The sequence below is a fragment of the Brachyhypopomus gauderio genome, unplaced genomic scaffold, assembly GCF_052324685.1.
Source record: "Brachyhypopomus gauderio isolate BG-103 unplaced genomic scaffold, BGAUD_0.2 sc160, whole genome shotgun sequence".
In the NCBI taxonomy this organism is placed as follows: domain Eukaryota; kingdom Metazoa; phylum Chordata; class Actinopteri; order Gymnotiformes; family Hypopomidae; genus Brachyhypopomus; species Brachyhypopomus gauderio.
This window is the reverse complement of record NW_027506981.1, coordinates 145030-165367: the sequence shown is the minus strand read 5'-3', so window position 1 is coordinate 165367 and position 20338 is coordinate 145030. Positions and strand designations below refer to the sequence as shown.

General features: G+C 39.1%; 3 protein-coding genes across 4 annotated transcripts; 1 reads left to right on the top strand and 2 right to left on the bottom strand.

The window, feature by feature from the left end:
* Positions 1-1265: 1265 nt before the first annotated feature.
* On the bottom strand, positions 1266-4420 carry brcc3 (BRCA1/BRCA2-containing complex, subunit 3). The gene is made up of 8 exons (XM_076994778.1): positions 4247-4420; positions 3990-4109; positions 3743-3830; positions 3193-3281; positions 2945-3000; positions 2584-2715; positions 2366-2409; positions 1266-2220 (listed from the first exon to the last, which is right to left on the bottom strand). The coding sequence occupies exons 1-8, from the start codon at positions 4349-4351 to the stop codon at positions 2072-2074; spliced, it is 783 nt and encodes a 260-aa protein (XP_076850893.1). The 5' UTR covers positions 4352-4420; the 3' UTR covers positions 1266-2071.
* Positions 4421-4631: 211 nt separating this feature from the next.
* On the top strand, positions 4632-5176 carry cmc4 (C-x(9)-C motif containing 4 homolog (S. cerevisiae)). Its single transcript, XM_076994773.1, has 2 exons — positions 4632-4812; positions 4895-5176. Exons 1-2 carry the CDS (start codon positions 4755-4757, stop codon positions 5041-5043), a joined length of 207 nt encoding a protein of 68 aa, XP_076850888.1. The 5' UTR covers positions 4632-4754; the 3' UTR covers positions 5044-5176.
* A 559-nt stretch (positions 5177-5735) lies between these two features.
* Positions 5736-8789, bottom strand: fundc2 (fun14 domain containing 2). 2 transcript variants are annotated; one of them, XM_076994771.1, is made up of 5 exons: positions 8678-8789; positions 7047-7188; positions 6880-6955; positions 6669-6797; positions 5736-6328 (listed from the first exon to the last, which is right to left on the bottom strand). In XM_076994771.1, exons 1-5 carry the CDS (start codon positions 8694-8696, stop codon positions 6251-6253), a joined length of 444 nt encoding a protein of 147 aa, XP_076850886.1. In that variant the 5' UTR covers positions 8697-8789; the 3' UTR covers positions 5736-6250. The 2 variants fall into 2 exon arrangements, with proteins under 2 accessions (XP_076850886.1, XP_076850887.1); XM_076994772.1 differs by lacking the exon at positions 8678-8789 and adding an exon at positions 7826-7921.
* Positions 8790-20338: the final 11549 nt, after the last annotated feature.

Genomic DNA, 20338 nt, shown 5'->3' with positions numbered 1-20338 from the left:
GTGAATTACGCTGTCTAGTGCCGCGAGCACCAGGGCCGGGCGCAGCACTTTGCCGTGATCAACCTGTCACCTACGCCTCCTTTCCCAAGAAAAATGTCCCCCTTCCTCCGACTGCCTGGGAAATGTATTACATCAATACAGAGGTGTTTTGCAAATCTAATGCAATGCACAGATCCATGCCTGGATTAAAATATATGGATAGCGAAGTTCCTCATGGTGAATCATATACACTCGTGACCATACTATAATATGAATGTGATTTGTGGATGCATATTAAAACATGGAATGAAATGAAAGTCGCAGAAAAGAATTATTATGTGGTCATCCAAGGGGTGCATTAATATTTAACCTGTTTTAATACACTTCATTTATTTTGCTGTTATACGCCATGCGACATTGTCCTGCAGAAGTCCATTGAGGTAAAGAAATCTAGACCTATTCTTATGTTACCTAATTACCTTAGATCCTTCTTCCATCTATACTTTACTGTGACTCCACATATAGAAATAGATTAATTATCCATGTGCTTCTACCATCCGTACCACAGCTAACAAAGGTGGAATGACCAAACCCAACTACGAACCCGTTGGATTCTTCTTTTTCATACTGCCGCCCTTTCTCACAAATGGGGACAGCAGTTTTGGGTTGCGTTGAGCAGCAGAGTTGTGCTCTACTGGGTTTATTTCCAAAAGCATCACGCAAGCTTAATATTCAGAGTTTACCATAACTAATGAAATAAATCCTCAAGTCAAAAGCTGTGAGGAAGAGTGAGACGTCCTCCCATTTTCGCATGACGAAGAAACTCAGGCTGGACAATTTGCTTATAAATTATGTAGCACTCTTATTAGTGTACAATGCCACTGTTTCACTGTAACACTGTTTCACTCCACCACAGCAGTTCAAGGAAACCAGAAAGGACTGTTGTCTCGAAATTCAAGTCTGAATCCACACACTCCTTTGTAAACGGCAGCAATGTATAGAAGGCGTTCTCCACGGCTGCTCCTCTGTAGAGGAACTTCAAAGCCACTGGGATTTAGGTTCGAACCCTAGCTGTGCAATGCGCAGTGACTAAAGATCCCTTAGAGTAGAGCCGACTGCCGAAAGAGAGCAACCTTTCGAGGAGGAGCGTCACAACACTGACGCTCCTGAAGATACTCTACAATACTCATTTGCGCATTCACCATAAGAGATTCGTTTTGAAAATGCCTAATTAAAGTGAAAGAAAATAATGACATGGGGAAAAGATTCTTTAGGAGACACCAGAGTACTGTTTAGATTCATCATTTTATTTGATCACATTATCTGGCATTTTTATACATTCAAACCTCAACCCCGACTCCAACAAAGCAGCACCACTTCTGTATAACCCATTCATGAGGTGAAGGTGAAAAATGAACTATTAACTAAAATAACTATTGTGAAACATTTTTTAAAGAAACCATCTTTCTGAGGCAAATTCTGTCACATTTACCATTGTCTAGTAAGTGCATTTAACATATTAAATGCTTTTCAATGGCTTTCCCAGTCAGGAACTGCTGATGTACCTTGGACCTATAGCTGTCTAATTTTACAGACTCCTCCGCTCCTACACCAATAGGAGCGTTCTGATGCAGCATCTCCACCAATCACACTTGTAGCGATTCCTAATTGGGACGTTAATGAGAAAGCCCCCTATCTGAAGGTGGGCGTTACCATTAGTCATACTGTGGCACGAGAAGAAGAAAAAAAACCCGAACAGAGCTTGGAGAACCAACCGTGAGTGCGTAACACCACAAAAGGTGACGTGCTCACAGAGGAGAGAGTGGTCTCACGTTACCATCCCCTGCGGGTGAGGCGTTAAACAGGGAGTGGGTGCACTAGTTCCTGATGTTCCCCCATCACCCACGCCTTTCTCCTCCCCTCTTACGTCTCTCTGTCTCCCCCCTTCACTTATTGATCTTTGAATGGCGGATATGACAGAAAGGCCACTGTTTCAGTGCAACAGTAACTTCAGATTAAAAGGAAACACGACGTGGCGGGTTGGCCGACGTTCCCCGCTCCATGTGTTTGGTTGTTGTTGTTGTTGTTGTTTTCATAAGGACGCCAGCTCTTGGGTTAGTCTCTCCTTCTCCTTCTCCAGCTCCACGATGCTCTGTTTGTTCTGCTCCAAACGGTCCTCCAGCCACTGCAGCAGGGGCCCGCTGACAGCTGACATCTGGCTGCACAGGTTTTTTGTGAACACTGTGCCACACACACAAACACACACACACACACAATACAGTCAGGCTCACTTTCGGACTTACCCGCAGCTATATTACATGTTTATTTACATGATATTTTTTAGCTTTCACTGTCTATTTGTAACATGTATAAATGGTGCATGTACCTGATCCATTGTGAATCTTTGTGATTGGATCCAAATGAGTTAAACTGCAAGAGGAAAAAAAGAAGAGAGACTCAATGTGCCATTTTCTTCATGGTCGGTCTTAAGGAAAAGACCTTGTGAAAAAAAATGAACTCTTCGTAGCGTTTTGAGTCACTAAACCTGCAACATCAACACGGCGCCCCCTTCTGATTACAAATGACATTAGCAGTGTCCCGCACCTGTGAATCCTCCTGTAGGTGTCCTGCTCCTCCTGACAGAGGATTCTCGGGAGTTCCACGGCGGACTCCAAGCACACTTTGCCGATGGCCTCGTGTGGGACCACATGGATTGGGATCTCAATCCTCTCATACCTGGTTGTCAATTGAGACTATGTTATTTACCCTGTTCAATAAAGCCTTAAAATTCATCAACATTTACTGGATTTTTTAGGCACTTAGTATGAAGCACTTAGTAATTAATTTAGAATTCAAAAAGTTCAGAAGTCAAAGTTTTGCTTTAGTAATAAATCAAGTACTAAGGAATTACATGGAAACCATTTTTTATATAATCAATAATACATGGTATATGATCCTTACTTACTCTGAGCCTTTCTGGGCTTGAACTGATTGAAAACAGGTATAGAGAACTCTGCCTGTCTAAGAGAAAGCCATACACAATAAAGTCATTCAAATCTATTCAAGTATTTACAACTGCTACAGGAGTGATCATTTCATTCAGGAACATAAAGCCCTTACCAAAATAACTGACACTTCATCACTGTACAATCTAGTACATTTTGTTTTCAAGTGTTTACACTGGTTTATATGCAACTTGCATGTTTTTCTTACCTTTGTGTTCTTATCCTCTATAAAGCAAGAAAAGATGAGTCCAACAAAACCCTGATCCATCATCTGGTACATCGCTTGGGTCCGCACATCTGTACAGAATAACAAGCAAAATAAAACCTTATCTTAATAATAAAGATATGTAGATGCATGGATAAAGAAATAACATTAACAGTTAATGGCTGACGTGATAATTATTTTGTGAATTAAGCAAACTAATAAAAACCTATGTGTACTACACCATGAACCAAGACAGCAACAACAACACATAGTCACTCAAGTTTGTTTATTTGTCTGTTTGTGCGATGTGTAAGCGTTACTAAGTAATCGGACACGTTCCAAATGTGGGTGTTTGGATGAATCTTGAATTATGACATGACCCAACAATTTGGTCAAATTTGAGCTAGGCCCATCTTTAACTATACCACATAAAGAGCTGACCAAGATATTTAGATATATTACATTACACATAGTGTATACAAAAAGCTATTTATAATGTTGTTCTTATTGTGTATTTTATAATTAAATCCACAATAGAGCTCATCAAACTAACCGACATGTGAGGGCCACACAGTGATGTGTGGATGGGAGTGGTACCAGCCCACCACCCGCACTGGACGCCCGGTCATCTCAGCTAACCTGTGGCTTGTGTTAAGAAATACAACGGTGCATTTCAATTATAGAATATTTCATTTAAAAAGTGAAATAACTGGCCCGGGTATACTTTAAGACTGTGGAATGGTAAACGGAAGACAGTGAGGTTTTTATTGCCCAGTCACAAAACTGTAATAAAAGGATATCTCGGCTTCAGTGGAGGCTGCAGAGAGTTGCTCTGGAGAAATCTCGACGCGATCCTTCCTCTTGTCTGATCGACGTAGAATAATGACAGAGTGAATGTGGACGATACGATTTGTGTCAACCTAGAGAGATGGTGGTTTAAAAGGCCATCAGCACACAAATAAAGAAGTAACGCCATCAGATCAGGTTACTGTTTCACTGAAGGTAAGTTAAGATTGTTAAACTACATCACCAAACCTGAATCGACAAAAGATCTTACCTCGCCAATGCACAGTCCCATTACCTCTTCTTTCTCTGTGCTTAGGGCATGATTCATACACACCAGAAAGGCATCCGACTCTAAATGCACTGCACTTACTGCCATGATGGTAAAGGTGAATTCACCAAATCACAACTACCTCTGACATTAATGGATGTTTATCCGTGTGCGGCGTTTCCGTATCAGCCAAGTGTGTCATCATGCACTTCCGGTACAATATTCAATATATTCAATATTCGATATTTTTTAATAAAAATATAAATAAATAAATACAATACAGCCGTTTCGTATTATGTCTATTTTATTAATATGTTTGCGAAGAGAACGCTTTACTTCGACTTTAACGCCATTAAATGGCCACTCGCTTTCAGGTCGGAAGGAAATAAGAGGTGCACGAGTCCTCGGGAACGTCCGTTTATTGATAGTTCTGCTACATTCAGGACGGCTGCGCAGCTTTTACTGCACAAAATGTCCAGTGGTGTCTAGCTGTATCTTTCTGCCTCAACAAATGTCACAAAAGGATCCTTGTCAGAAGCAAGCTTGTGCGATACAGAAATGCTTGCAAGGTAACACTGGTTTGACAACAAACTGAAGTCTCCAGTCACGCTCATCTCATCAGTAACAGCATTTTGTCTTGTTTTTTAACAGCCAACAGATATGTTGAAAGTCGGTGTGAGGACGTTATTCGTGCGATGCGCAAATGTTGCGAAGCCCACGTCGGAATGAAATCTGTATGCTGCTCCGGCTTTTCAAAAGAACATATGACAGAGGATAAAACACGACCTCCTTCAAAATAGCGACGCACATGTCCGGATCTCCATTTATGGATGTTGAATTGCTGCACAAATTCTATGATCTGAGCCTACTTAAAATTGTTGTTTTTAAAATCCACTTACATTTGGATTTAAATAAAATCAAACAAAATATGTACACCTATCGTTTCTTTGAACGTTTCACTGAATTAATTGACCTTACTCCATATCCTGTTTTACTGATGAGAAAAAAAACCTGTTTGATGGTTACATGCCTTTAAAGCAAACTCCAAAATGATATCATCCCATTTCACTTGACCTTCACCATCATGATGCATGAAGCATGAATGGAAAGGTCATGACCATGAGACCGCAAACAAAATCATCATGATTATGAGCAGCCCGCCCCCCATAATAATGGAATGCGTTTGATATCCTCTAGGACAAGGTCGTACAACTACAGGACCACGGTCCAACATGGATGGAGTTTAAACCTGTTCCAATACATCAAATTCAACTCGTGTGATTTAGCATATGCATGACAACACTGAATTCTACTGGGTTGGACCTTGGTTCTGCGCCGTTGCTCTAGGATACTGAGGAAATTGGGTTGTATGTGATGAACTTTAAATGTTTTCTTGGCTTAATTTGATGTTTAGCATTATTCTACCCTGAAAAGAAATCAGTCTACATGAAATGGCTGGGGGAAAAAATAAGGAAATCAGTTGACAAAAATGTTTGCCCATTTACATAAAATATTTACTTAATAAATAAGAAAATACAGGTCTTCACTGAAACCTACTTTGTAGCTTTTTAAAACTAATGAGATCCATATTTTGACCTTTAGTGTGAGGAAAGATTCTTTAACACGTGCCGTAAAATATTTATGCCACTTTTCAGGGAGCCATGTGTATATAGGAATTTCAATACCGAATGTCTGTATGTCTAGTCATTCATACCACAAAATATATTGCAAAATGGTTTGAACAAATTGTAAAAAGAAATCAAAAGGGAAAGTTAATTAAAATCTAAAATCAATATACATAAAAAGACAGCTTATGGAACAGTTTAACATTTGGCTGTGTTTGCTAATGAAAACAAGATTAAACAATTACAGTCAATAACACAAGAGTATTCAGTGGAACAAAAGTTGCAGTGCCGATCATTTAAATGCCAAGTTCTGTTGCATGCAGTAAGTTGGCATCTGTTTTATTCTAAACTGGTAGTACACATAAAATGGAGGAGGCTGTATTTATGACGCCAGGCCAAGTAGGAACCCTCCAGCAAACCCGCCTGTCAGCACGATGTTCTTCTTCACAAATGACTGCACCTTTACAAAAGAAAAGCAAAACTGTGTAGTGATTCATTATGGACTTGGGTGCTTACTGTTGATGAGCTAGTAATGTATGGACATGATGACCACACTACAAGTGCTACAAAATACAGCATGGTACAGTATAATAGAGGATGTAGGAAGAACAGCAAGTAGAAAGTTTAGCACAGCTTTATCTAGCTGTAACCGCATCCTGTTGAGCAGGATCAGCTGTTGTTTACTCAGTGTTGTACACTCCTCTGAACCTCAGGGCCCGGGAATACAGGCTACGCAGTGTTCAAGCACCAGACGAGATTGCGCTACACGCTGGAAAACAAACACGGCCACGTCACTTTACCTCGTCCACTTTCGTCCTCACTTCTTTCGACGGCTTCTCTGCGTTCAGCTTCAGCTGCTTCTTGGCCTTGTTCACGTCTCGCTCCACCCTCTTCCAGTCCACTTTGATGTATCCCGTGTGATTGGCGATCTAGGAGGGCAAAGCGAGTGTGTGCGTCAGAGGCCGACGGGGTCAACCTGGGCGAGGGGGCGGAGTGAAGACCCTACATCACCTGCAGCAGAAAGAAGCCGCCGCCCACTGCTGACGCTGCCAGCTTCCCAACTCTCTGAAACAAATACCCTGCGCACCTAGAGGGTGAACACACAGCACATTCAGACTACAGTGTTGTGGCTGCGGGAGCTTCTTGTTGTGTCAGGGTTTCGTATTGTTACCACTCACCAGCCAGTCACTCCTCCGATAGCAAGTTGAGTGGCTACCGAGTACTTCTCAGCAGCTGGCCCAGAATTATTGCCAAACATTTTGTTCCACCATCTCTGTTTCTTGACATGCTCTGCCAAGTCCATTACAAAGGCTTCACCGTCTGTTAAAACAGAAGCGGTCGTCAAAAAACATATGCAGATAACATATGGCTAATTCACTGCCCAAATTCAGCAGGAAATTTCCTCTATTTAAATTACTTATTAACTTACTTTAACTATATGCAATGTATTCGACATATTTCGAGAATGAATATTTTCCCTACATTTCCTGACACTGACAAAGTTCGGTAATGATTCTTTCAATACAGAGAAGTGCTGAGATTCAAGGTTACATAGTCAAGGGCTTCTTTCCAGTAATGTTAAAAATTAAAACACTGCCTTTAACTCTAAAATACATGATTAGGATTCTTCTGGAGGTCTGTAAATTGTCTTTAACCATCCTCACACTGTAAACACATTCATAACTTAAATGGGACAGTGCCATTCATCCCTTGGGAATGACCTTGGCCCACAAGAGCCTTTGCTCACTGACCACAACTAACCCACCTACCGAAAATAGTACTAGAACCGCAGCCAAGAGACGGGTGTCGGTGTTAGTTTCCACCCGACAGATTAATTATTTAAACCGCCCTAAGAGCTTAAAACAGTGAGAGACACCACAGCTAATTTGGGTTATTGGTCCAGAACAAACGGAGTTACTTTTGTCATTCTAACTGGGTGTAGATGTTTTTCAGTTACCAAATTTCACAGACGATCATCCCTGCATGACGAACCTCGCCAGTACTCGAGTGTCTACGCCTCTTCACATGCAAATGTGTCTCCATGTACTGCACTGTCTGCACATGTATATGAAAATGACTGCCAAATGCCATTATGCTTAGTCACAAAATGACTTCAAAAGAGTAAAATAATAAAAATTCGTTTTATTCTAAGTTTAAGCACTGTCCTCAGCTAAAAGAACTCGAAGCTGGTTAGCTTGTTATGCTAGTCATGCTAGCTAATTAGGTGTCAGCAAAATCACTACCGAGTTATCTATGGCTCGAAGTAATGTATAAAATGTAAATGTAACAATTACGTTTACTCTTAACTTAATATCAGCAGACAAAAAAAACAAATCGTCAGAATCATGTTCGGTTTCGCTTTACAGCTTCACGAAACCCAGCCAGCTAGCTTAATATTTTGCAACCGTCAGCTTCTTCAAATTGATTTAATGGATGACCAAGGTAATTGACGTTAGTTGTTTTCAGGATGTTTTATATTTCTTGTAACCATATCGTGTAGTTTCGTTAAAAGTACTTTATGCGCTAGTGTTCAGTGAGCTCACTCCCATGACCATTACAGTAAGAACTGCCCTTCATTAGCTAGCTCAAAGCCAGCTAGTTACTTTCTTGCTAAAGAAAACTCATTATATACTGTGAAGGACAACATTGAGAAATAAATTAATCCAAAATGTGAGACAGCTGTTACGTATATCCCCACGTATGAGCCATTTGTATGCTCTTAAATAGGTAAAATTCGGACTATCCTTACAATGGCAGGTTGTTATATAAAATGTAAAATATAGAAGCTAGCTAGACAGTGAAATCCTACCTTTCTTTGTGTCTGCCATTTTTATTTGGGGTTTCTACTCGGATGATAATCAGTGGGGCATTTAAAATCACGTGACATCCCCCACAACCCTTTTTAAATGCTATGCTATTCCAAAATAAAAGTCCTCTAGCACTAATTATTGTTGACGTCATCCACTATGGTCAAATATTTATAAACTTTGTCCGGCAGTTCATATCTATTGAAGTTTATTCTTTTTAGTAATAATGGCAATAATGGCAGTGATTATATTCCTCTGATATAATGGAGGAAAGTGTAAGATATAAAAAGGAGGGCCATATCAGAAATGTAAATTGAAAAGATTTCTTTTTGACTTTTATTTCTAAATATTGTGTTTTGTCACATTTCTCTGAATATGTCACAGAAGCCTATTTAACTTATCACACTTTAGCATAAGCATTCAGGCCTCTTTATTTTTGTCCCTATAATATACTTCATCTTTCTACTTTTATTGTTCCATGGCTTTGTTCCAAAGCCTAGGCTGAAACAGACAGGAAACAGAGACAGGAAACAGAAACTACAAAATAAAAGAATGCGCAAGTTCAAAAGTACCAAAAAAACATGTAAATATTTTATTGGGCCAGAATGGAGAAAATATCATTCACAAAGACACAAAACATTCAAAACTGATGTATATGATGTCATCACTGACCCAGTAATCAGATGTAGCTGTATCTTGATATCAACAGACCCTACACTGAGTACCGGGTAAGCAATGGACACCAGAGCCATAGCAGAGAGTCTCTTCTTACATCACCAGTGTCCAGATGATTGTTCACTCCATACATTGTTAACATGAAACTCACACAATTCTTCTGTCAAAAATGTACAATACCATGCTATTTTGAAAACATTTTTCCTTTTTTTTTTCTTTTAACTGCACTCTTTTCTGCATTACATCCTTCATTTCAAATGTCTTCAGAACTGCAATCAGTATTTTACAGAAATATTTAAAAAACACATTAATAAATAAACAAACAAACAAATAAATAAAGCAGTTAAACATTCTGTCTGCCACATGGTCCTCGGTGGTTGATGCCATTCCTGTGCGCTCTTGATATGAAAGAGCACTAATAAAAGTGAAACTACTTGTGAGTTTGTTAGGGGGAATACCGTGGCCTTATTATGCACGCGCTTTAAACGGTTATTTCCCAAAAACGTCCACACTTGCCGATTATGAACTGACCTGAAGTCAAAATGCGTCCAGACTTCTGTTTCAAAGGTGTGTCTTTCGTTTTGTTGCTAAAAATGAGAAACTGGGCTGAGGTAAAATAAAAATAAAAATAAAGTCTACTTTTTTCTGACAGCCCCCAGGAAATAAAATCTTTGTTACCAAGAGAATTTGAACTTAAATCCTCAATAAATTAAGGGTTTTGTTAAGGTTTGTATTCTACCGAGCTAAATGGAAGATTTGTATGTTATATTGGTATAAGGCTATCATTATATATAACAGTATTCAAAATGCATCACTTTTTTAACATTAAGTTAAAATTGGTCTTAAATTAGTTAGTTTTATATAAACTTGAAAACTCTAGATTCCGATAATAAATCGGCTTCCTTATGTTCGTCAAATAACACTTACTGCATGTCTTTGGTCTGTTCAGTGACTCTAATTAGTAGTTACAGGTCCTTCTCTCCCAAAACAATGCACATCTCCTATGAAGCCATTCTTGCACAGAGAAGCTTGTTGACTCGGAAACCCGCCGGCTGTTCAAACCTCTTCCACTGAACTCCTCGCTCGGCATTTCACGCAAACTGTCTATTGCTCCACATCCTTCCTCCCGCTTTACTCGAGCCTGAATTCTAAGAATCCGAAAAAAGCAACTTCCTCGGTCGCTAAAGAGTCTCTGTAGAAGAGATCCGCTGGTACGGTAGACCTCCACGTTCCTATTTGCGTGTTTTTTGAATGTATGACGGCAAGTTGCAGGCTACGGCTTTATCAACCGTCCTTTTTAGATTTCCCCTGGGTCTCTCCCCTCACCTGTCTGGGAATTATACATGTTAGTCACCTTTTAAGGGGACAGTCCCTCAACAGATCATGAAGCTTCGATCACCCAGCTCAGCTAAATTATCCTTAGGAGCAACTTGAGCAGTTATAGAGAGGAGTTAATATAGCAGTTTTGTTGTAAAAACACATAAACTTTTACCGTAATTCCTTTTAGTTATGAGCACTAAGCAAAAGGTATGAAGTAAACAAACATTTAAATTCTCTTTAGATTTCTATTGGTGCAGCTAGAACATTTTATATAGTCATTTTAAAAGTCATTTACAACACAAAATTATGTAAATTTAGCTGACTTTCTCACATTTCTCACAGCTTATTCTACAACAAAGTGGTGTAATGTTACTCTAAACTTTAAAACAGTGCCATTGGTTTGTTTACTGTCTCTGGTGTTCAAAATATTTTCCATTGGAAACTAAACTCTTTCTAAAATTAAGAAATAAGTTTCGTTTGTATCTTTTAGCATATTAGGCATATTATGTTTCCTCAAAAATTTGTGTGATTTAAATGAGTGATAATGATTTATTGATTATATAACAGAAAATTCTAAAACATTTTTTTTTTTTACATTCATTTGATGCAGACCAAAATTGTTAGTGTTCTTTCTATACTAAAATGAGCAATGTGTTTTGGTTTTTTGAAGATCAATGAAATATATTTCATCATGATCATTTAATCCTTTGATTAGATATTTACAATATACAACTGTTCTGCAGTATACAATTGTTTTTGAAATCTTCTAAATCATAACAAGCATATATTCCATAGTGTGGAGAATACATGTTTGTGTGTTTTTGTGTGTGTGGTTATTTAGTGGAACTTTTATGGTCAGATTTTGGGAGACGAGTGAAGAAGCTCTCTTGCACTGAATGTAGAAGATGATTTCCCTGCTTTCCCCTTACAGCATTACATCATCTCATGTTCCTCATGTACATGTTCCTCAGATGACCTTAAGTAGGCTCAGCGGTGATGTCATTCATTATGATCAAGAATTTGCATAAAAATCCTGGTGAATCATATATGAACCTGTTATCTCAAAGAGGGAAAGTTTGGTGTACAGGAAGTCAGTATAATACTTGTCACTACCCATCGTCTCTGCTAGTGGGCGGGGCTTTTTTTGTTTACTTGTGCATTGTCTTTGATGTTGCGTGATGTGAGCTTCTTGAATTATCAGCAGTGATGTTCACTTGCAACGGATTCTTGCATCAGCTGATTTAAATGTTTCCAGATAATTGTCTCACCAGCAGGTCACATTAAATGAAGTGAAAGCGATTCTTTGCTTCTGCACACGTATGTACTCATCTAATGCATGCACAATCTAAAGACTTCTTATAAAAATATCTTTTCCCACTGTGCAATGAGTGTGTTATTTAAGAACATATACAGTAAACCCAAAGAAGATCTACAAATCGGTGTATTCTCTGCAGTATGAGTGTTTAATTAGATTAGATTAGATTTAATTACATTAGATTTTTTGTTTAATTAGATCAGTCAGATTAAAAAAATTTATTAAATGAATTTGGATCTCTGAAGATAGTGGACCAAAAAAGGGAGAGAATGTGCATTAGTCCGGTTCCTATCCAGTTTAAACAAAGATTCAGAATCACGGTGTTATCATGCTTGAGGGAAATTACTCATTGTATTCTCCCCACCCATGTTGATAATGTACCAGTAAATGCTTTGACAAACATCATGGTTCAACTGAACTAATGGTTTATTCACGAAATTAACCGCTTGTCTTACTGGGAAAAAGGAAAAGCTGCTGTTCAGAACAGTGACCAGTGCCGAGATCTTGGTTCAGTATTTCTTCAGATTCTTTTCAGCTTCAGAAGCAATTACACTGATGGACGCAGGCGATAGCATTTTAGGTGAGCTGAATCAGAGCTGCGTGGTGTTGTGATCTGGTGTGTTTTTTCTTGATGTCATCTGTGGTTAAGAAAGCGAAACAGTTGGTAATAACAAAATAAATAAATAAATAAAAATAGCGATACACTAAAAAGGTTCATCCTTGCAAAATCGATTTTCCCCAAAACTGCAAATTATTTATTTCTTTCAATGATCTATGTAAAATAATTTTAAATATATATAGGCTACTTTAACAAATATATAACTGAAGTTCTTAAAATAAATATATAGTTCTTTATTATTGATCACTGTAGAGCATGCTCCTGAAAACTTTTATTATATTGTAACATAATAAAGAAATAGAATCTTATCTAACAAACAGGCACTGCATCACTTCCATGAAACCTTTGGTCATTTCAGCACCCAAGCTGACCTTTTGGTATGCCCCTACTGTTTACCGTCAATGGGCCCTAAAATAGTGTGTGGGATGTATCTGGTTATGTCTTTATGTCAGAGGCAAAGCTATAGGCGAGTGGGACAACATTCCTCCCCGTACACCCAGGTAACACTGCAAAACAAGATGCGTGTGTCACACCTTGCGTCTTTTCTAGTTCGTCCGAGGCGAGTAAGCTATGTAGATGCAGCTGTAGGGCAAACCTTACAGCGCTCTCACAGTGGAGGGCAAAGCCATGCGAGTGGAACTCTCCACACACAACCTGCTTTGCATAATAAGATTCCCATGGATTGTACCCTGTATTTGCCTGCGTAACACATTTAAGTGACGTGAACTCCTGCGCCTGGGAATCCTTTGCACTGTTTCACGTGGCAGCCTCACGTCATCTCGGTTTGGTGTGTTCTCTGGAAGACAGAAGAAATGGCTGAAGGAATTTACGAGTGAGATTGTGCAAGAACTCAACCTGCAGGCTTTATAGCATAAAATATGCCCTTCTCATTGTTGCATTCATAACCATGACTCTGAACTGCTGTCTGGCATGAGTTACTCAATTCAACTTTCCGGGCTAACGTCAGAACAGCATGTACCAAAACTACACTTAATGTTCAACAGTTTCAGTAGTTTGGCCAGATTGATCAGTGGGTCAGAAATGGTCATGGCATTAGAAGTTGCATGATGCCAGTGAGCAAGTTCAAAACATACAACAAAACTGGATGAGCTCTTTAGGCACAAGATGGCAATATTACACTGTACATGAAAGCATATTTAAGCTAATGACAGTGTGCCAGGTCTCTCTTGTAAAAGAAATTTGGAATCCTGGACTTCCTGGTTAAATATAGGTTAAGTAAATAAAATAATGTCTTAATTAATTCTGAAGCATCACTCTTTGATGAAAGTATATTAAAAAGTATATATATATATATACTTTCTCTGGAAATGTTTTGTGTACTTTACTACAAATTTTAATATTACCTTTTAATATATCTATGTAACTTATCTAAGCAAACTGCTGTTACTTGTTTACATGCTATGATTTTATGATGTTCTGGCCTTTACAGATATCCTATTGACAAATATGTTCCCTCAAAAAGACATTTCCAGATATCCTAATTCATTTAATTAAGCAAAGACACTTATAAAATCATGTATGTATTTTACCAGCAAAACGTCATATGATCATTTATCATTTCAGTTCACCTCCTCGTAGAAATTTTTGAGTAGATTTTAAAAATCTTCGAATAGATCTTTCTTATTCAGGACAAAGAAGAATGCATAATTCAGTGTTGAGAAAGGCAGGAAACAGAAAATTTGACAAGCTTGAATCAGATTTTTTTCTCTCAAACTCACAACATAAACATATTTAAAATATGATGAGAACTTGTTTTCTGTTGCAAATCAATCCAATGAATAGGGAATGAAAGTAAGTAATTAAGCAAATGTTTTAAAATCATGATTCAAATTTAGAGTTCATATTCATTTGCTAACTTGAGGAGTAGGACTGTAGATGTTGCTTTACTGCATCTTTTGGCATCCCCACACAAGCTGCATACAAATTTACGCACATAAACAGTACATTACACTACAGTACTAAATGGACATTTTTGTAGTTAAGCACATTTTTTGGAGATTTTACTGAATAAAATCTTTTGTTGTAGAGGTTTTATGAATAGGTCTTAAATCCATTGTATCCATAACCCCCAACTTTTCTAGTGAGCAGATGGTGTGTTTTAAACCCTCTCAAGTGGTTAGAAATCTTGGATTCTTATTTAATTCATGACTAGTTTTTGAACCCCACATAAATGCATCTATAAGCTTCTACTGGGGTCGTCCAGAAAAAAACTACAAATTGTACCCCATCTATCTATATCTGTAATCTATTGCTCTCTGCTGAGACACATCCCAGTATACCATGATTACACTACATTGCCCTTTGTTCACAGTACACTGGCAAATGTTTGACCTCTGATATGTGTTGTGCTTCCCAAAATTTGGCCTAAATATCCACAACCTGCATTTTTACAGTCTTAATTTCAACAGTCATAAATTTCCTACAGATTGAAGTTGTAGCCTTATTTTAACTTGTTTTGTAAACTACTCAAATAATTTTTAATAATTGATTTTTTATCTGATATTTTCAATATCTGAATTTAAAGATTGTAGTTCTATTAAACCAAATTTCAAAATTTTCTTTTAATCACAATTCATCTAAATTCAGATATTTTAACTTTGATTTACTTTTTTAGATGCAAATATTCACAATAATATAAAATAGCATTAAATTAATATTCAAAACAATACAAATACCTTTAATCAAAACCTGTTCTCACTGTACCAAATAATGAAAAATATTATATATATATACATATATATAAAATATATGTATATATATATATATATATATACATATATATAAAATATACATATATATAAAAATATTATATATATATATATATATATATATATATATATATATATATATATATATTATATATATATGTATAATACATAAACAAAACCATATATATACCATATATATATATACAGACAGACAAACATACATACACAAATGTTTTGTTGTGTTTGATTAATGGTCAAATTAATTTAGCTAATGTGTTATACACTTTTAAAAAACTGTACATTTTTTATGTGCATTTGCATATGGTATGATAAGTTTTTTTTCAGTGTATTTATTTTAAAAACTTATTTAGAAATTTATTTTACAAACACAAACCACACTGGTGGGATTTTGTTTAAACAAAGACTGACACATGACAAGGGAAGACATACACAGATAAGACATGCACATTTATATACATAGATGCTAACAACTCAAAACTCTATTCAGACAAGAGACAGGTGAAACAGACAACTACTGTATCAGCAGCCCCAACCCAAAGGTGCTACACCCGGAGCACCTAGCACCAGAGGGCCACCCCACATAGACGGATGGAGCCTGGAGCACAAGAACAGCGGCAACCACAAGGACCCCAGGAGTCACCGCTCCGAGGAGACCCACCAATGTGCCACGCCCACGACGCCCTGCCAGGAATGACAGGCGAAGACACACAAGGGACAAAGCCAGGGACCGACACAGTGACAGACACAAAGACAGGCACAGTGAGGGGAAGGGGCAAAGACACAAAAGGCCACACTGAAATGGACAAAAAGACGGTGAAAGGGACACAGAGAGGGATGAAGACAGGGACAATAACAAGGGAGGGTCAAGGCAGCCACGCCGGGTGGAGTACATGTGCATCCTTGGAGTCATTTGGGAGATGTGCTGGACTCTAGGTCCTGGATCTGGAGGACAAGGACGTGCTGGATCTGGAATGACGTGTGCTGGACTGTATAGTGACGTGTGCTGGACTCTAGAGTGACGTGTGCTGGTCTCTGGGCGGTGCATGCACCCTGTTCCTGGGACATCCTTCCTTCTCCACCTCCATGTCCGAGCCAGAGTCACTGAAGGGCTCTCCCACATCTGTCTGCAGTGCTGGAGGTCTCTCCTACTTCCATACCGCACTCCTACTCCTCTTGAAAGACGCCGAAGGGAAACCCCCTAGTCTAGAGGCCCAGGACTCCAGAACATTAAACACAAAGGATAGTGATAGTAGCATAGATGATATCATAATATCATAAAGCACACTGGCTTATACTGGCAACATAATAGTGTAACATAATAATGGAACTTAATAAAACAACTTAACAATGAAGCATAATAATATAACATAAAAGTGCAACATGATGTAACATAATAGTGTCCAGTGGTAAAAGTCGATAAACTGAAAACTGGACAAAAATGAGTACATGGTGGAAGGTCTGTAAAAGTAGCAGTGTCTTCTCACATATACCAAGCCTGGTCTCTAAGGACATAACAGTCCACAAAATTACTCGTTGGTTCTTTTTGGCTGCACTGCATGACTACGGGATGCATTTCTATCTGACAGTGGAACTAATCATAACTGCTCATTAGCTTGGCTACAGGGACTCACCTGCAATGCTGCACAGTGTCATGACGCACAAGCAAGGTCAGCAGCACTGTGAGTTGTTGCAGGTGGGGAAAGCCAAGCACATCCAGAAGCATTTTTGCACATTTGAGCAAAAAAAAAAAAACAAAAAAAAAAAACACACACACTTACAAGATTGCTGCAGAATTTTTATGTGGTTGGTGTTGGTGTAAACATGGTCTGGTGCTGTCTTGTACATGTAGATGTTGGTGTAAACATGGTCTGGTGCTGTCTTGTACATGTAGATGTTGGTGTAAACATGGTCTGGTGCTGTCTTGTACATGTAGATGTTGGTGTAAACATGGTCTGGTGCCATCTTGTACATGTAGATGTTGGTGTAAACATGGTCTGGTGCTGTCTTGTACATGTAGATGTTGGTGTAAACATGGTCTGGTGCTGTCTTGTACATGTAGATGTTGGTGTAAACATGGTCTGGTGCTATCTTGTACATGTAGATGTTGGTGTAAACATGGTCTGGTGCTGTCTTGTACATGTAGATGTTGGTGTAAACATGGTCTGGTGCTATCTTGTACATGTAGATGTTGGTGTAAACATGGTCTGGTGCTGTCTTGTACATGTAGATGTTGGTGTAAACATGGTCTGGTGCTGTCTTGTACATGTAGATGTTGGTGTAAACATGGTCTGGTGCTGTCTTGTACATGTAGATGTTGGTGTAAACATGGTCTGGTGCCATCTTGTACATGTAGATGTTGGTGTAAACATGGTCTGGTGCTGTCTTGTACATGTAGATGTTGGTGTAAACATGGTCTGGTGCTGTCTTGTACATGTAGATGTTGGTGTAAACATGGTCTGGTGCTATCTTGTACATGTAGATGTTGGTGTAAACATGGTCTGGTGCTGTCTTGTACATGTAGATGTTGGTGTAAACATGGTCTGGTGCTATCTTGTACATGTAGATGTTGGTGTAAACATGGTCTGGTGCTGTCTTGTACATGTAGATGTTGGTGTAAACATGGTCTGGTGCTGTCTTGTACATGTAGATGTTGGTGTAAACATGGTCTGGTGCTGTCTTGTACATGTAGATGTTGGTGTAAACATGGTCTGGTGCCATCTTGTACATGTAGATGTTGGTGTAAACATGGTCTGGTGCTGTCTTGTACATGTAGATGTTGGTGTAAACATGGTCTGGTGCTGTCTTGTACATGTAGATGTTGGTGTAAACATGGTCTGGTGCTATCTTGTACATGTAGATGTTGGTGTAAACATGGTCTGGTGCTGTCTTGTACATGTAGATGTTGGTGTAAACATGGTCTGGTGCTATCTTGTACATGTAGATGTTGGTGTAAACATGGTCTGGTGCTGTCTTGTACATGTAGATGTTGGTGTAAACATGGTCTGGTGCTATCTTGTACATGTAGATGTTGGTGTAAACATGGTCTGGTGCTGTCTTGTACATGTAGATGTTGGTGTAAACATGGTCTGGTGCTATCTTGTACATGTAGATGTTGGTGTAAACATGGTCTGGTGCTGTCTTGTACATGTAGATGTTGGTGTAACATGGTCTGGTGCTGTCTTGTACATGTAGATGTTGGTGTAAACATGGTCTGGTGCTATCTTGTACATGTAGATGTTGGTGTAAACATGGTCTGGTGCTGTCTTGTACATGTAGATGTTGGTGTAAACATGGTCTGGTGCTGTCTTGTACATGTAGATGTTGGTGTAAACATGGTCTGGTGCTGTCTTGTACATGTAGATGTTGGTGTAAACATGGTCTGGTGCTGTCTTGTACATGTAGATGTTGGTGTAAACATGGTCTGGTGCTGTATTGTACATGTAGATGTTGGTGTAAACATGGTCCGGTGCTGTCTTGTACATGTAGATGTTGGTGTAAACATGGTCCGGTGCTGTCTTGTACATGTAGATGTTGGTGTAAACATGGTCTGGTGCTGTATTGTACATGTAGATGTTGGTGTAAACATGGTCCGGTGCTGTCTTGTACATGTAGATGTTGGTGTAAACATGGTCCGGTGCTGTCTTGTACGTGTAGATGTTGGTGTAAACATGGTCCGGTGCTGTCTTGTACGTGTAGATGTTGGTGTAAACATGGTCCGGTGCTGTCTTGTACGTGTAGATGTTGGTGTAAACATGGTCCGGTGCTGTCTTGTACGTGTAGATGTTGGTGTAAACATGGTCCGGTGCTGTCTTGTACGTGTAGATGTTGGTGTAAACATGGTCCGGTGCTGTCTTGTACGTGTAGATGTTGGTGTAAACATGGTCCGGTGCTGTCTTGTACGTGTAGATGTTGGTGTAAACATGGTCCGGTGCTGTCTTGTACGTGTAGATGTTGGTGTAAACATGGTCCGGTGCTGTCTTGTACATGTAGATGTTGGTGTAAACATGGTCCGGTGCTGTCTTGTACATGTAGATGTTGGTGTAAACATGGTCCGGTGCTGTCTTGTACGTGTAGATGTTGGTGTAAACATGGTCCGGTGCTGTCTTGTACGTGTAGATGTTGGTGTAAACATGGTCCGGTGCTGTCTTGTACGTGTAGATGTTGGTGTAAACATGGTCCGGTGCTGTCTTGTACGTGTAGATGTTGGTGTAAACATGGTCCGGTGCTGTCTTGTACATGTAGATGTTGGTGTAAACATGGTCCGGTGCTGTCTTGTACGTGTAGATGTTGGTGTAAACATGGTCCGGTGCTGTCTTGTACATGTAGATGTTGGTGTAAACATGGTCTGGTGCTGTCTAGTACGTGTAGATGTTGGTGTAAACATGGTCCGGTGCTGTCTTGTACATGTAGATGTTGGTGTAAACATGGTCTGGTGCTGTCTTGTACATGTTGATGTTGGTGTAAACATGGTCTGGTGCTATCTTGTACATGGTGTAGATGTTGGTGTAAATGTGGCGAGCAGAACTAACAAAAACCCAAAAAGAAGATGCACGACTACGCCACCTAGGGGAATTTCACCCCAAGGAATTATACTGGGGCAAATGAAAGCCTCAGCACAAACGAAAACCATTAACGAAAAGGACACAAGTTCAAGACCACTGGACCAGAGAGGTAGTTTCAATAATTTCTTTAATATAAAAATATACTTCGACCACTTTATGGATCGTATATAAAAATATATAATTTGCACAGACTCACAAGGACAAGTAAAACAAGAGGGAACAGGGCTGCGGCCTTGGTAATTAAGATGAGAGCTATGAGATCACCTCTATACTGTACGCTCACCGTGACCACACTTCACACTCAATACTCTTCACTCACTACCACACCCGTGCACGAGATTCCACCACCTGGGACATCTGCCTCTGTCCGGCCTGCAGCTCCTGCCCTGCACAAACAATCCAATAATTAAACAAAACCCGGA